At 56.9% G+C, this 15,443-nt stretch overlaps 2 protein-coding genes across 18 annotated transcripts in view; both read right to left on the reverse strand.

The window, feature by feature from the left end:
• SETD6 (SET domain containing 6, protein lysine methyltransferase) lies at positions 1-4,995 on the reverse strand. Of its 6 annotated transcripts, none has more exons than XM_079907401.1 (9): positions 4,261-4,995; positions 3,946-4,035; positions 3,720-3,864; positions 3,499-3,640; positions 3,178-3,372; positions 2,927-3,047; positions 1,119-1,299; positions 831-973; positions 1-704 (listed from the first exon to the last, which is right to left on the reverse strand). In XM_079907401.1, exons 1-9 carry the CDS (start codon positions 4,285-4,287, stop codon positions 399-401), a joined length of 1,350 nt encoding a protein of 449 aa, XP_079763527.1. In that variant the 5' UTR covers positions 4,288-4,995; the 3' UTR covers positions 1-398. The 6 variants fall into 6 exon arrangements, with proteins under 6 accessions (XP_079763527.1, XP_079763525.1, XP_079763524.1 ...); XM_079907399.1 differs by having other exon boundaries at positions 1-377; positions 453-704; positions 3,946-4,995; XM_079907398.1 differs by having other exon boundaries at positions 3,946-4,995.
• Positions 4,996-5,176: 181 nt separating this feature from the next.
• NDRG4 (NDRG family member 4) overlaps positions 5,177-15,443 on the reverse strand; it is a 79,886-nt gene continuing 69,619 nt past the window's right edge. For 5 of the 12 annotated variants that reach the window (XM_079907413.1, XM_079907414.1, XM_079907412.1 and 2 more), the window contains 13 exons: positions 14,705-14,810; positions 14,332-14,452; positions 14,182-14,244; positions 13,974-14,034; positions 12,778-12,864; positions 12,631-12,687; positions 12,077-12,180; positions 11,150-11,206; positions 11,008-11,059; positions 9,971-10,018; positions 9,752-9,787; positions 9,586-9,637; positions 5,236-7,393 (listed from right to left, as the gene is read on the reverse strand). In XM_079907413.1, coding sequence (XP_079763539.1) covers positions 7,239-7,393; positions 9,586-9,637; positions 9,752-9,787; positions 9,971-10,018; positions 11,008-11,059; positions 11,150-11,206; positions 12,077-12,180; positions 12,631-12,687; positions 12,778-12,864; positions 13,974-14,034; positions 14,182-14,244; positions 14,332-14,452; positions 14,705-14,810 — 999 coding nt within the window. In that variant the 3' untranslated portion in view covers positions 5,236-7,238. Of the gene's footprint in view, positions 7,394-9,585; positions 9,638-9,751; positions 9,788-9,970; positions 10,019-11,007; positions 11,060-11,149; positions 11,207-12,076; positions 12,181-12,630; positions 12,688-12,777; positions 12,865-13,973; positions 14,035-14,181; positions 14,245-14,331; positions 14,453-14,704; positions 14,811-15,443 lie in introns of all 12 variants that reach the window. The other 7 variants (XM_079907407.1, XM_079907406.1, XM_079907409.1 and 4 more) reach the window with 5 other exon arrangements.

Below are 15,443 nucleotides of genomic sequence, written 5' to 3' on the forward strand. Positions count from 1 at the left end.
AAACAGTTGTTAACTAAGGGAAAGTGACTTGTTCAAAATAGACCTGGATTTGAACCAGGTCTACTTTCAAAGTCCATGTTATTAAATGCCAGACTACAACAAAATGTTATCACTATCACATTTCTGCTAACTTTGGATCAAGCTGAGAACCAAACAGCTACAAAATTTATTAGTGTTCATAACAATAAGCAGCAGTTCCCACATCTACTGTTCCCAAATCCTTCAGCATGTCGCTCTTACCTTGGAATTCATCCTAGACAACAGTTTTGCTACTTTTCCTTTTGGTATTTAGTATGAAATGCAAAACAAAAGGTCCAAATTATCCTTCAAGCATCAATGTGTACCAGCTTAGCAGAAAGTTCTTCTCCTTGACATTCCTTCAGGAAAAAGGGAACCTGCTAGTTAGTCAGTTCCAACAATTGGTGTAAGATCATCTTCTGACCATAACGAACCTGTAAGGCTTGCTGTTCCCTCCAGCTGAGTGTGGCGTAGACCTCCTTACTACTGAGTAAATCTTGCTCAGTTTTTAAGTCTGTGGCATAAGTTTGCAGGGTCAATAAAACACTGTCCCGAAGAAGCTGTCTCCATGATGCTTTGAGTTTGGGGATATTTGTGATTGTCAGGCTGTCCTCTTCCCTTTTATCATCTCCCCATCCATCCTGGTCTTTAAATTCTCTGAACTCCTCAGCAGGCATGCACAGTACCTAGAAGCAACCATGGGGCCCTTTACTTGGGTATTTCCAACCTGCCGTGACAGCATTTAAGTGTCCTCTCCATCCATGCCACCTTTCCTCGCACCTAGATCTAAAATACTTATTTTGAGCATTTACCTTGAGTGTCATGGCCAGTTCCTCTTCTGTCAGCACTTCTTCCCGCCCAATCACAAAGGCTCCCTCTTCCCCTACCATCTCCAGTTTGCATAAGAAATCCCAGCGTTCATACAGTAGGAGCCTTTCAGCTTCAACTTTTGTACCTGTAGACAGAAAGTACTGGTGTGAAAGTCAGTATACCCAAGAGCTCATTTCTCCTTAGTCTACAAAAAGGGAACAACTACTATTGGCAGAGCACCTGGGGCAGGGATGGAGACATACACCAGTGTCCAAGGTTTAATCACTCACCCTGTAACGCTGCTTCACGAACCGTCACCATCTGAATGTCAGCCGTGTCATCCGTGTTGTCAGGATACGGTTCAGTAAAGCCATACATGTGAATCAACTGCCAGTTAGCCATTTGCCCATAAGTGTTGAAAATCTCATGGCCTTTAGGAATGGGCTGAGTGGCCACCATCCGAAGACAATTCTGGGGTGGAAGGGAGAAGCTGGGGCCAGGCCCTTCCCAGGCCAGCGTCATGAAGATTACTTCCCTCCTAGGAGGGTACAGTTCCCTCCAGCAGGTATAGTTCAGTGATGGTGGGACTGACACTATACCTACCAACATTCTACCTTTAGTTCTTGTTAAGACCCTGTACTGTAGAATAAAAGTGGTGAGACTTAAAGGTCAAAGGTCATCCCCATGGTTTAGTAGGTAATCTTTGCTCAGTCATCTCACCGACACTTAAAAAGTTGCTAGCTGGCTTCCCTGGTGGCACAGTGGTTGAGAGTCTGCCTGCCAATGCAGGGGACACGGGTTCCGTGCCCTGGTCCGGGAGGATCCCGTGTGCCGCGGAGCGGCTGGGCTCATGAGCCATGGCCGCTGAGCCTGCGCTCCGCGGCGGGAGAGGCCACAGCAGTGAGAGGCCCGCGTACCGCAAAAAAGAAAAAAAAGTTGCTAGCTTTGGAGACTTCTCTGGTGGTCCAGTGGTTAAGAATCCGCCTTCCAATGCAGGGGACGCAGGTTCAATCCCTGGTGAGGGAACTAAGATCCCACATGCCACGGGGCAACAAAGCCCGCACACCACAACTAGAGAGAAGCCTGTGCATAGCAACAAAGAGCGTGCGTGACACAACTAAGACCCGACACAGCCCCCCCAAAAAGTTGCTAGCTTTACAAAAATGAAGAATTAGGCACTTCCCTTGCAGTCCAGTGGTTAAGACTGCTGGGGGGGCCCAGGTTCAATCCCTGGGCGGGGGGAACTAGGCTCTGTGCAGTGTGGCAAAAAATCAGAAACAAAACCCAAAAAACCAAGATCAAAGTAGGAACAGCAAATGGACACAAGCTTTTAAAAGTAATAGCCAGGGACTTCCCTGGTGGCACAGTGGTTAAGAATCTGCCTGCCAATGCAAGGGACACGGGTTTGATCCCTGGTCCAGGAAGATCCTACATGCCACGGAGCAACTAAGCCCGTGCACCACAACTACTGAGCCCGTGTGCCTAGAGCCCGTCTTCCGCAATGAGACGCCCACACACCACAACGAACAGTAGCCTCCCGCATGCTGCAACTAGAGAAAGCCTGCATGCAGCAACAGACCCAACACAGCCAAAAATAAATTTATTTTAAACAGCCATTTCCTGATTTTTAATCCCATAAACTTAGATCTTTTTTTGCAACTTTCCACTTAGCAAATAGAATTGATACAAACACAGCCTTGGTATCATCTTAAACCGGTCTTATGAACATCCCCTCTTGTGAAAAGTATTGACACTATGGCTGTTCCAGATTGCTGTCCACAGGGCCCGGAAACAATCTTGGCTCACTAGCACTGCACAGAACAACCAACCTATAGAACCAAATCAGTGAGGGTGCAAGGTTTATCAGAGGATTAACCCCAGCCTTCTTGTAAGGTTTTGAGATGTTTTCAGTTCAGGCGATTTCAGTGGAATACGCAAAGTACACAGAGGAGGAGATAATTCCACCTACACATTTTTAGTATGAGAAGAATGGAGTGTTTAGCTCAACTGCCAGGCCAGCATAAATAACACACCGGTTTGAATCACATGCCCAATCATCCAAGCACATAAGAACAAGAACTGGGACAGATCCACTCACTGGAGAGTATTCTAGATTGGCATTGTGATTGGCTAAGTGGTTTAGTACGTCTGCAGCAGGCACCATCAAAGGGGAGTTTGGCTCCTTTTCATCATCCTCTTCCTCCAGTGGTTCCTGAAAGCTGCCACAGAGAGAACTTTGCTAAAGCCCAGTGCAGGGTGAGAGACGAGTGGGGTTCACTGTTCTTTCCCTTCTAGTCCCTCAATAGAGTTCTAAAAAAAAGGGTCCTTTTTAAGGCTCCGCTCACTGACCTGTAGGCCATCACAAGAGCCACGAGCTGGCGGTAGAGTTCCAGAGAGCGAACCCTGGGGCTGAAAAGATCGGGGTGGGCTTCCATGAAGGGCAGCACGATGGAATAATACTCGCTGCGGATGTTGGCCAAATCCTTCTCCACAGCCTCGGGTACGCCGGTGCCCTGCAGCAATCGCCGGCGCTCCTCCTCTGGCCTGCAGTGACACCCCCACCCAGGTTCTTCACACCACCTACCGGGACTAGCGCTTGGAACCCGTGTCCCAAGGGCAGGGCGGTTCGAGCCAGGCTACCTACGGTGCTGCCTCTCCTACGGCTCTCACCAGAACATGGGGTGCTCCAAGCGGCCCAGCTCGGGCCACAGCGCAAAGTAGGGGCTCCAGGGCGAGGCCGGGGCCTGCAGCTCGTGCAGCAGCGCCAGCAGCAGCGGCACCCATCCCGACTGGCTCTGCAGCGCGCCTCGCTCTGAGGGAGACGAAGAGGTTAGGGCCCCGGCCGGCCCCGCAGGCCCGCCTCGGCGTCCCACCCCCGCCGGCGTAACCACCTCGCTCCAGCAGGCCGCTGATTGAGCAGGTGTGCTGCGACAGAAGTGCGGCCCGCGGCACCGCGAACAGCAGCTCCCCGGGCTGCACGCTCTCCCGGGCCACCATGCCGTAGCCGGCCACCGTGCCCTGCCGGCTCACCGCCACCTGAGCAGGGAGAGCGGCCGGTCAGAGCTACACCGCGCCCGCTTCCCCGCCGCGCCCGCCTCCACCCCGCCCCCCACTCACCTTGGGACTCAGCTCCAGTCCTACCCGCCGGCACCAGCTCAGGAAGCTGGCCACCGGGGCCGGGTCCTCGCTGCCCGCAAGCCCTGCCACCTGAGATAAGCAAGCGCAGTGGCGTTGCCCCGCCCGGAAGAGCTCGCTGGGGGCGGAGAAGACGGCGGCGCGCGCGGAGGAAGGGCCGGGGTTGGGGGAGGGGATGTGGAGTGCGGCAAATGACCCGCGGCAGGCCGCGCAGCCGCGTGCGGCACGGCGCTGCGGACGGGGAAGCGGCGAGGCGCGGCGGAGAGGGGTGCTCCTGCGTCTGCCGCCACAACTCACCCGCCGGCGCTTCGCCTGGGTCGCCATGGTCCAAGGGCGCGCAGCCCCGCGACTCCGCAGCCCAGCGCAGGCGCTTCCGGCGTCTGGGGGCAGGACTCTCAGGGGCGGGGCCTATGTTCCCGCCCCGGAACCACGTGATGTTCGTTTCGACTTCCACGCGGAAGAAGAGTGAGGGTTTGCACCTGGTCGTACAACCCCTGCTGAAAACATCCTTGAGGCCGGGTGTCCCCACTTGGGTTAAGAAACCGCCGGGTGCAGGAAGATGTGTCCCCTTGCCGCCTTGAGCCTGGTCTGAGCCAGGCACAACCCTTCCCAGTCTTGGTCTGTGACAGCTGAAACCCCTGGGGGTAGAAGTCCGGTTGCAGTGCAAAATCCCATTTCTGGATGAGAAGGGAAGGCCTCGCTGGAGGCCGGCTGGGTGCGCAATTAGAGCAGTTTGTGCAGGTGTTTCGGAGTTGTGTGGTCAGGGCTCCCAGAACTATTGATAGAATACACCCGCTCAGTTTTTCATCGTCTGGTAGCACATGGAGGGGCTTATTTTTATTTACTTGCTGCTTCAGTTGCTGACACACAGCAGGAACTCAGTATCTATTTATTGGATAAATGGCTGAGTAAATGAATCAGAAATGGTGGTTAAACATGGGGAAATAGCATGCCGTTAAATTTAAGAAAATGAGGCAACGAATATAAAAGTTACAGGTCTGGGTTTTGAAGTCAAATACTGTCAAGGCCACCTCCCAGCTTGTCCTCTTATTAAGGCAAATTCAGTTTCCTCAACTGTGAAACTAAGATAATTAGTATCTACCCTATGGAATTAATGTAAGGATTGGTAAGATGATGTGACAAGATATGGAAATACAGAGATAGATGGAAATGCCTGTCTTCACTCTGAACGGTCAAACCCACCTAAACCCAAGAAGCACCAGCCTCACCAGTTTAAACATTGTCTCTTCCAAAGCTTCTCATGATGGGCATGGCATCACCATACTCAAATTCTTCTTAGTTTCTTTATTAGTTTTTCAGCACAGTTAACTCTTTCTACGTTGACAAGGGTTTTTGTTTTACATTTTGTCATCTCAAAGTCTCATGACATCAGGCACCAGAATACACAAAAGTAGGCTCTTCACTTTGTACAGAGAAGAAAATAACAAATTCCATTAATAGTTCACTTTGACCAAAGAAGACAACCTCCGATGGAAAGCCATACGCCGGAGTACCCAATATACATATATATATAATGTATAGATATTTATAGATCTCATCTGAAAGAACACGGGAAAAAAAATCCAAGATTCACAGCGCTATCTACAGTAAAAGGGATTAATTCTACCAGCTTTTCAAACAGTCACATTCTATATTCAAAGGAAGCACGTGAGTGAATAGAACTAACAGACACTCCACTGGGCTCTATAATGGCTTAAGATGACAGAAGGGGGTGATGTGTGCCAAGGAAATGTGGATGCAGGTGTCCCCTCAGCCCCACACACACCCACCCACCCTCCACAGCCCTGCATTTTTCATTGCTCTCCCCTCTTCTCTGTTTTACTCATTTGAGGGCTTGTGGCAACTGATTTAGGCTCAGAGACAAATGGCTTCTGGTTCCTAGGTCAGGAGATTCTACCCAGTAAGGTGGATGAACAGGAAGTATATGGCACAGCCCTGGGCTTCAGCTGGCTGGAAGGGGCTGGGGTGTGTGGGGAGCCTTCCTCCTCTGCCTGGCCCTTGTTCATTTCAGGAAACGTTACCTCCCACCCCAGGACCCAGCAAGCCCCAGCCTGAGCCTACTCCAAATGGCTAGGATGGTGATTTGGGACTGCCAAGTCCTGCTATCTTGGGCCAGTTTTCTCCAAATGAACTCTCTCAGTGATGCCTACGTGAAACATTGGCATAGCTTGACTAGAACTCTCCCTAGAAATGCTTCCAGTGGCCTTGGCCATGCTGCTGCTGATTAAGTTGTCCTCCATGGAACCTAGGGGTGAAAAGGGGGTCTCTGGGGGAACTCTATAGGAACTCTGAGCCACCACTGCCTGCTGGCTTCCAAAGGCAGTCACCACGAAGTTCTCAGAGGCGTACCCCAGCCTTTAACCTCAGCCCTAGTCAGCTCCCTAGAGGCAGAGGACCAGGTGACTTTCTGCCTCAGGGCCTTGGCTCAGAAACGGGACAGGGCCAGGAGGCGGCAGACTGTGGGCTGGGACAGTCTGTGGGGTCCCTGCCCTCAGGGTCCTCTGTGTTCTGTCTTCCTTGGGCAGAGAAACCCCTTTCAGCCCCTACCTGCCTGGCCCTACAGCACCAGGCCCACCCACAGAGCACCAGGAAAACTGCTGTCTGGTTGAAGCGCCCCCTTGTGGCTACTGTTCAGATGATTGTCACGGGTGCTAAAATCAGAAACAGATGTGCTTGATGGTGGGGCTCCGGGGTGGGAAAGGGGCCTGCAGAGCTCCAGGGCTCCTGCCTCTGAATGCTCCCTGCTGCTGTCTCCTGGTTCTCATGCCAGTGCCTGAGCTGGACCCCGTTCCTGCTGTCCCAGCACCTACCGTCTCAAAACCCCATCCCACCTTCAAACCTGCCTGCTTGAGGGGGTCAACCCATGCTTTCTTTAATCCAGCATATTATCCTGGATCCTGGCCAGAGAAGGACTCAAAGTCTTCCCTTAGCTAATCTCCTTCTTCCCTGGAGCCCTGCCCTGACTGTGCCTGGGCCTTGGAAAACTGGAAGAGAGGGTCTAAGTCAGCCAAGTTAATGAGGTGAGGGCGGAGGGGGGGAGGGGAGGAGTGAGCCCCTCAAACCATCTGGAGACTGTTCCACTGCAGCATCTAGGACGGATCCCCTCATCTTTTTAAACAAAAGAAAAGTAACCCCATTTCCTCCCCTTCGCCCTCGCAAAAATAAACTAAAGGGGAAATGAGCTGCACAAGGATGGCAGTGGGACGTCGATGCAGGTTGGGGGGCAGGTGAGCATCTTCGTGGGACCAAGGGCTTCAACAGGACACCTCCATGGTGTGGTTGACCTGGCCCAGCCCCTCACTGCTCTCTGAGTGGGTGCAGGCCTGCGGGCGGCTGCCGTCCACCGAGCTGGCACTGGTGAGGGACGAGGTTCGAGAGCGGGCGAGACGGGTCATGCTGGCCGAGGGCACTGCAGACAGAGAGGGCACCGGGGGTGAGGACCAGCAGGCGGGGCCGGGCGCAGGCAGGCGGGAGAAGGATTTACGCAAGCAAAGCGGCCAGCGAGACCGGTTCTTCCGACGAAGGCATGGAGGCTCATCCCAAGCCAGGGCTCTACACTTGCTCTGTCAAGCCCCAGGCATGCAACGCCAGCGACAGGGAGTGAGCCAAAGGGGCGGGGGGCCACGGAGGCCGGCAGGACCCTCCTCACAAGAGCTGGCCAGAGCTGTGGCCAAAATGGGGTGTCCTTAAGCTGGAGCAAGGATGGGACATTATTTTCAACTCTGCCTCCCTCAAGAGGATGATGGGGTAGGGGGAATGAGACCAGTTCTATAAAGAAGGGCAAGAGGTGTGATGGCCCCAGACTGCCCTAAATCCTGTTTCTGCCCTTATTCAGAGTTTTACAAGCGAGACTTGCAGGAAGCAAATTCTACCTTCCTGACCTCAACTAGCCACCTGTCCAGCTCAGGCATGGCTTGCCCCTGACCCCAGGGCCGACACCTCTGAGAAGTTCTGGTTCCAACTGCCAGAGTGTTGGAAGCCACGGGGCCCATGGCAACCTAGAAGGCAGGCTGATCTAAAACCCAGCCAATCTGGAGCCCTAAATGGGACAGAGCCCACGGAAGAGCAGGACACAAGAAGTTCCCATGGCAAGATGCGGCCTGGCTGCAGCACTGCACAGAGGAAGGAGCTGGGGCTCCTGGGGTGGCGGCGGGGGGGGGAGCTGGGGGGCGGTCCATGCATTAGGGGAGGGGATGCGGGGCTACCTGCTCCTCCACTCAGCCTTCGGTCCTTCAAGTATGCAACTAAGAGAGAAGACAGAGCCAGAGGGGCAGGGTTGGGGAGACAGAACACGGGTGAAGAGGAGGTCCGGCGAGATGAGGGCGTCGAGATGGGTCAGAGAGGAGAGGAAGGCACAGAGCAGGCTGGGGGCAGGGCCAGAGCCTCAGGAAGCCCCCTCCTGCCCACCCACCGAAGCAGCGGCCACAGAAGGAACCACAGCACTGACTGATGTCAGTCTGGCCCTAGGAGTCGGGAGAGCAGGGTGGGGTGCTCGTCTCACCCCCCGATTCTCCAGCCTGGGCTGCAGCACTGGGGGCTCACGCCCACAACGCCTTTAAGGCCTATAACCTAGTGCCAGCACCCTCTCCATTCTGCTGGGGCTCACTCTCCCCGTGGACAGAACGCGGGAGGCCCGTATGACCTCCCAAATCCTTCCCAGCTCTTGGGCTGCCTGGTGGTATTTGTCCTGGGGCCCTGAGAATGGGTCCCAGCCCCATGACAAGTACTGCTCACCCACCCGTCGCAGCAGCGTCCGCCAGGCACTTCCTGGGCTCAGCGCCCAGCCTCAGAGCCCCTGCTGGGTCTCACTGTGGGTCTTGGCCTCTTGCTGCCCTACTTCTCCACAGACAAGCTGGCAGGGGGCCCCGGTCCCCTGGGGGCGGGGGGTGGGGGTCTGTTCCTGGCTGGCCCCCCAGCCTTCCCCCACAGGCCTGTCCTCCCCAGAAGGCCCAAGCTCCAGAGGCTGAGGTCTGGGGCGAAGAAAAATTCGGGCAGAGGAAGTTTGCTTCCAGGAGGAGAGCCAGGCGCAAGGGGGAGATGGAAGGAACTGAGGAGATGCACGTGTGTCAACAAGGGGGCATGTGCGCTGGTGGTGCTCATGAGCAGTGTCTCACCCCCGCACGAGGGGAAGTCGGGGGCGGGCAGGGAGCCAGTTCCACCCCTCTTTCCTCGGGGTCTTCAGATATGCCACCCCCAGTTTGGCTGCCTTCAGCTCTCCTAACACCCAGATGGCCTCACATGCCTTCCCCAGTCCCCAGACTCCAAGTCCACTCCTCTGATGCCCCTGGTACCATCCGGCATCTTCTCAGCCCTTCTCAGGTGCTGTAGGCCCAGCAGGCGCTGGGTGGGGTGGGTGACTCACCCCTAGGCAGGCTTCCCCGGCAGGACTCAGCCCCGGGCCCTCCTCCCCAGAGCTGGGAGAAGAGTCCCCGACCCCAAAAGGCCCAGCCCTGTCAGGAGAACAGTGCCCCAAAGCTGGCCTGGGACAATCAAATTACAACCTAGGTGGAGATGCCCTAGAGGCCCCCAGGCACAGCGTCAGCCCCGACTTGCTGCCTGCCCCCCAGTCTCTAGGGCAGGGTGGGGTGGAGGTATACTTACTGTAGCCCATGCCTTGCAGGAAGTACTTGAAGGCTTCTGTCAGCTTCCCGGGCTGCAGGGCGAGGGACAGGTACGTGCTTTGTTTGCCTGCCTGGGATTCAGGGGGAGGGGAGGCTTCCCCAACCCCTGGCCAGGTAAGGGACGGAGAGAGGGCCAAGAGTCTCACCTGTGTGACCTGGGGGAGCCCCCCGGAATCTGCCATCTGCAGGGGAGAGAGGGGGGTGAGCTGAGCAGGGGCCCCCTCACACCACACCCTGCCTGTCCCTGGCACACCCGGACAGGCTCCCCTGACCAGACACACCGTCCTGCTCTGCTCCCGCCTTGGCTGGGCCCCCAGGCAGGCCCCTCCCTGTGGCTGGGCGCAGGGTGGGGAGGAGGGCCTCACCTTCAGGAAGGTCGTGGTGGTTGGATCCAGTTTGGAGTTGCACTCAACCTGGGGACAAGGAACAGGCTTCAACAGAGTGAGGCGCCCGAGGGCTATCAGGCATCCCCCTGCCCCAGATGCTAAGGGAGGGTCTATCCCCAGAGTTGCGAGGCTCTACAGGTGAGGGAGGGAGTGCAGGGGGCAGACACAGGCACCTTGGCAAGGCCAAGGCCCTGGGGATCAGGAAGCAGCCCCCTGAGGGCCTGAGACCCTCTACTGCACTCACAACTGCTGCTGGGCTGGGGGCAGGGGCTGGGCAGCGGCCTCACAGCGAGCCAGGGCCACCTTGGCGGGGGAGGCTGGGAAAGCGCAAGGCACCCCAGAAGTCGGGCGTCAGAGGTGAAGGAGGGCCGAGGGTCAGCAGGAGACTCTGAAGCCCTGACCCTGCCGGGGTCGAGACGGCAGGCGCAGCCCACAGCCCTGCTCCCCGAAGCCCTCAGGCACACGGAGGGTGTCGCAGTTTGGGTGCACACTGGGGTCTTCTCTGGGCACTCCTGGACCCCTGACCCTCTGGGGGGACATGAACACCCCGGGCTGCCTGCCCTCAGAGTTCCAACAGGAGAGGTGACAAATGATCCCCAAACATAATGGATGCATGTGATGGTCAAAGAGGGACCATTGCTGTGCTCATGAATTGCTTATTTCATAACAAGTGAATCCAATTTTAGAGAAAAGAGCGATCTTAGTCTCTGGGCCTAAAATGGGTGGAGTGTGTGGAGAGGCTGCCGTGCTGCAGGGAGGGGTAGGGCGGGGCAATCAGGTGGGCCAGTCCTGGACCCAGGCCCCTCCTGTCTCCAGGCCTCCCTCACCTGAAGGATGGGGGCTGTCTCAGGCACTGGTACCTGGCAAGATGGTGGGGAAGTGGGATGAGAAGCCCACCATCCGGCGTCCCCCCGAGGCTTCCCGGGGCAGGGTCAGGAATTGGCCCCATTGGCCAGGAGCCAGTGACCCCTTTGCCCCTGCCACCCACTGGCACCAGGGCACAATCCCTCACTCACCACCCCCTCCTCGGCAGGTGCGTTATCCCCGACCACCAGCATCACAGGGCAGCTGCAGACACAGAGGAGAAGGGCTGTCTGGCCTGGGCACCGGAGAGGGGGTTACATAGGCCTGGCAGGCTGGAGGGGGCAGGGCACTCACCGGAGCGTCTTGGCGTTGGGCACTGTTCCAGGCCGGTTAATGTCCAGGTCTCTGCGGCTGCAGGGAGAGGCGGAGGTGGGTATCCCAGGACTGCATCCCGGGCGGGGCTCTGGGGAGTGTCCCAAGCCTGACGCTGCCGTATTTCAACCCCGTCCCTCCACCTGGCAATTATGGCCCAGCAGCCCTGGAGGTGCTGGGCTGGCCCCAGATTGGGGCTTACGCTCTAGCGTCTCAACGGTGAGACAAAGCCTCACACATGCCATTGGTAAACTGGGGAGACAGAGACCTGTTCTGCACAAGTAGGGGCCTGAGGGCTCCCCTCACGTGACTTCTTCCGGGACCCCCCAAGCCATGCCAGGTGGGCCCTCACATTTGGCTCTCATTACGGGCTGTGCACCACCACCTGTGCTGGGAGTCCCGTGCCTTGGAGGCAGGCAGGCCAGGGCTTCCCTCCTTCTCCAGTGTTTCTCCAGCACCATGCACACAGCAGGCGTTCAATAAATATTTGTAGGAGAAAGAGAAGGAGGGGCAGGCCAGCGGGGGGGGGGGGGGGGGCGGCCACTCCCCTGCAGGGCAACCCCTAAGGGGCTCCAAGGAGCACTTAATCCAACCTCCTCTCAACTTAGGGATGTCAGCACTGAGGCTCAGGGCAGTGGGGGCAGCAGGTGGCGCCCACATCCCCCGCTGCTCCCACTGGCAACGCCCAAGGGAGGGGGAGGAGTGGAAGAGCTCTGCTCCCCCTCTGCCCCTCGCGGGGTGTGACCCTGGGCAAGAGGTCACCCCTCTCGGAGGCTCATCGGTCCACTCATCTACGAACTGGGAGAGTGTGTTGCCAGCCGTGGGCAGCTGTACCGGGGAGGGGGGGTCCCCCAACTGCGTGAGCGCTCCCGTCCTGGTGCCGCCAGCTGGGACCCGAGCCGCCCACACCTGTTGTACATGTTCCAGAAGAGCTGCAGGTTGGCCTGGTTCACCACATTCCCGATCTGCTGCCGGTAGCTCTGCACCAACTCTGTGTTGCTCACCAGCTCCTCCTGGGCCCCGGGGACGGGGGATGAGCGCACGGGCGGCAGGGCAGTGTGGAGCCACAGACCGGGACTGGCTCAGAGGGGGCATCTCTGGCCGGAGCGGCCCCTGCCCCAGCCCCAGAGGTGTGGAGGGAGGGGGGGAGGGGGAAGGGTGTGTGGGGGGAGGGGGAAGGATGTGTGGGGGGAGGGGGAAGGATGTGTGGCGGGAGCCCACGGCCTTGGGAGGGGAGGGGACCCCGCCCCGGAGGGGACCCCGCCCCATCCGTCTCCCCAGTCCGTTACGGGTGCTGCAGTCTCGCGGCTGATCCCGGGGTAGGGGTGAGGCATGTCTGATGCCCCATCACCCCGCCACCCTCTTCCTCCTGCCCGGCCGGGAGCGGGGGGCAGAACCAGGCCCTCGGGAGAGTCCCAACCCGCCGCTCCGGCTCCCGCGTGAGGACGGCTCCGCCCCCTTACCTGCCTGAAGAGGTGGGAGAGCACCGTGTCGGGTAAAGTGCTGGTCAGGCTGGAGAGCTGCGGGCCGAGGCGGAGCCAGTGTGAGGGACGGGACGCCCCGCCCCGCCCCACCCGTCCCCCCACCCATTCCAGGCGGACCGTGCTCACCTTGGTGGCCGCCCAGTCGATCCAGCCTTTGCCGTTGGGGTCGATGTTTATCAGCACCAGCCCCTCCACCAGGTCGGGGAAGATGAGCTGCCGGGACAGGGAGACAGGGCTTGGGGGGCGGGGCAGGGAGCCCAGTCTTCCCACCTGGAAAACGGACTGTAAAATTCTGGCCCTGCCCGTCTCACAGGCGGTTGCTAGGATCTGAAGAGAAGGCCGCGCTCTGCAAGGGCTTCAAGGTACCACTGATAACCAAGTGCCTTCAGCTGGGAGCCCCTGCCCATCCTCCTCCCCAACTGGAACCTTTCAAAACCCTTTTATTTGGAATCTATCTATGCCTATTTCGCTGTTTTTCAGCCCCTTTAATATACCTTTGAAGAGGTTACTATTGCAACACTAAGGATTAAACATCTTCAATGCAATATTTTCTTTCTTTGCTTTCATAGAAAAAACCCTAGTGATATTAAGAAACTGACCTCCCCAAAGCCTGTTTTGTGTTAGACATTGTAAAAGAGATTCGAGTTTTCTGTTCGACTGTCTGCCTGTGTTAGGGGAAAATGGTGATTTATATACAATACTGAGGTCATGTCAAGGTTGTCTGGGGGTGGCTGGGAATAGTTGACAGTTAACAAAGTGGTTAAGTACTGCAGTGGAAATTGGAGTTGAAAATTCTTGGTCAGTTTTTTTGTTTTATTCTTTTTTTTTTTGAAGAAATACTTTGAATCCTAAAAATTAAGTTTTTGCTTTTAGAGATGGAAAGCTTGTGAGCTCCTACCCGACATGATGTTTCTGAAACCTCAATTTCTTTAAACCTCGCAAACTTATCATAAGTGTAATTTTAGATTAAAAAATGATTCATGTTTAAGTATTACCCTAATTAGTGAATGAGTGATTAGGATAATCCTTGTTTAGTGGCTGGAGTAATTAGCTGTATAGTTTGTTGCTAAGGGAAAGTTTGCTTTTGGATAATGGTTGAAGCAACTTATGGCTCATAGTGTTTTAAGGAATTGTATAGAAAAAGTAACCTTGTTTTTTTTAAAGTTAATTTCCTTGGAGGAAAAAAAGAAAAAAGGACTTTTCCTAAGTGAAGAGGAAGTAGGGGGAGGAGGAAAGGAAGACAGGAAGGAAAGTTCCTGTGGGGCTGCCCCTGGGAGAGACCAGTCCTGGGATTAGTTACAGGGGCGGGTGGAGAGACTCACTGCAAACTTGGCCAGCACGTAGGCTCCGGCTCCCACGCCAATGCCAATCACGTACTTGAACCTGATAGAGAGCATGGCTGGTCACTCTAGGGGTTTCCCATGATTGCCATCCACAGCAGACCCACCCATCGCCCTCAGCGCTCAGCTGGAGCCTGCTGGCTCTGCGGAGATGGTGGGCGCCCAGGGGCAGGGCAGGGCGAGGACTCACCCAAAGTGCTGCACCACACTGGGGAGCATGGCAGCTAGCTGCTCCATGGAGGGGAACTGGTACCTGCAGGCAGAGCACCAGGTCAGGCCCAGGGCAGCCGGGGGTACAGGGCTGGGGAAAGCTGGGGAGTGGGTCGCTCCAGGTACCTACCCCTGAGGAAACTGCGAGGCCCCCACCTGCTGACCGGGGGCATCCACGTGACACACCACAAAGTGCTTGGTGATCTCCTGCATGTCCTCGAAGTTGAAGAAGGTATTGAAGCACAGCTTGTCTGCAAAGACAAAGCTCTCAGCTGTGGCTGAGCCGGGAGAGGCGGGCAGGGAGGCCCATGGATGCTGCAAGGGAGGTCGAGGCAGAGGTGATCAGCCTCATGGTTCAGCGGGGAAACCGAGACCCAAATGGCTAGGGGCACAGAGCTAAGTGTGAGTGGGGATCTACGGGGCTCTGTGAAGAGGGAGGGGGGCCTCTCTGTTCCGGGAGATTCGAGGCAGTGGAGGGCCAAAGGACACTGAGGCGCACTTACGGTTGAGACCCACGTCATGGTAGGTGAGGATGGCCGGGCGGTTCCCCTTGGGGGAGCCCCGGATCACCACGTGCAGAAGGCCGTAAGGCGTCTCGATGTCGTGCTCCTGGAGGGGAGAGACAGCGCTGGACACTCCGGGCAGCCCCCAGTCCTGGCTCTTCCGGGAAATGATGCTGTGGGGCAGCCTGGGGGTTGCTGGGCCTCTGGCGGGACTTTCACCCCCATAGGGTGGGGCGTCCCCTTCTCACCACCCCCAGCCACCCCCAAAGAGGACAGACCAGAGGGAGCACCCCTTCCCAAGGCTGTTCAGCACAGGGGCAACGTGAACTGGTCTGCATGTGAAAGTTCTGGTCTCCTCTGCAAACCAGCCAGTGGGACGAGCTGCCACTGCCCAGGCCCAGGCTCAGGCCCTGCTGCACTCAGGCCTGCAGGGTCCAGTGAAGCCCATTTTCCCATCTCATTGCAGCCCCTCCAGGACAGCTCTGCCATCGCCACTGAGTCCCGCCCCCACCATGTTCCCCCTCGACTCAGAAGCCTTCAAAAGGGCCGCAGCTCCTGAAGGGGACTGGCCTCAGCAGCTCACCTAGAATCCACGGCAAAGACCCCTTGCTAGCCAGCCCAGCCTCCCACCCCGACACCTGCCCCTGGTTCCACCTCCAGGCTCTTGCTCCTGCCCCTCCGTGATCCCCAAGGCCTCCCTCAGGCTAGACTCCCACCCCCTCCCCAAAGGCCTTCTGCA

Source organism: Stenella coeruleoalba (genome assembly GCF_951394435.1).
Source record: "Stenella coeruleoalba genome assembly, chromosome: 20".
NCBI classification, from domain to species: Eukaryota; Metazoa; Chordata; class Mammalia; order Artiodactyla; family Delphinidae; genus Stenella; species Stenella coeruleoalba.

Excerpts from the sequence above, each read along its gene's own strand:
- SETD6 (XM_079907398.1), bottom strand. The coding sequence starts at position 4,287 with ATGGCGACCCAGGCGAAGCGCCGGCGGGTGAGTTGTGGCGGCAGACGC. Across the intron at positions 1,300-2,926 it reads CCAATCTAGAATACTCTCCA|AATTGTCTTCGGATGGTGGC; the intron begins GTGAGTGGATCT and ends CTTCCACCCCAG. Across the intron at positions 705-830 it reads AACTGGCCATGACACTCAAG|GTACTGTGCATGCCTGCTGA; the intron begins GTAAATGCTCAA and ends GGTTGCTTCTAG.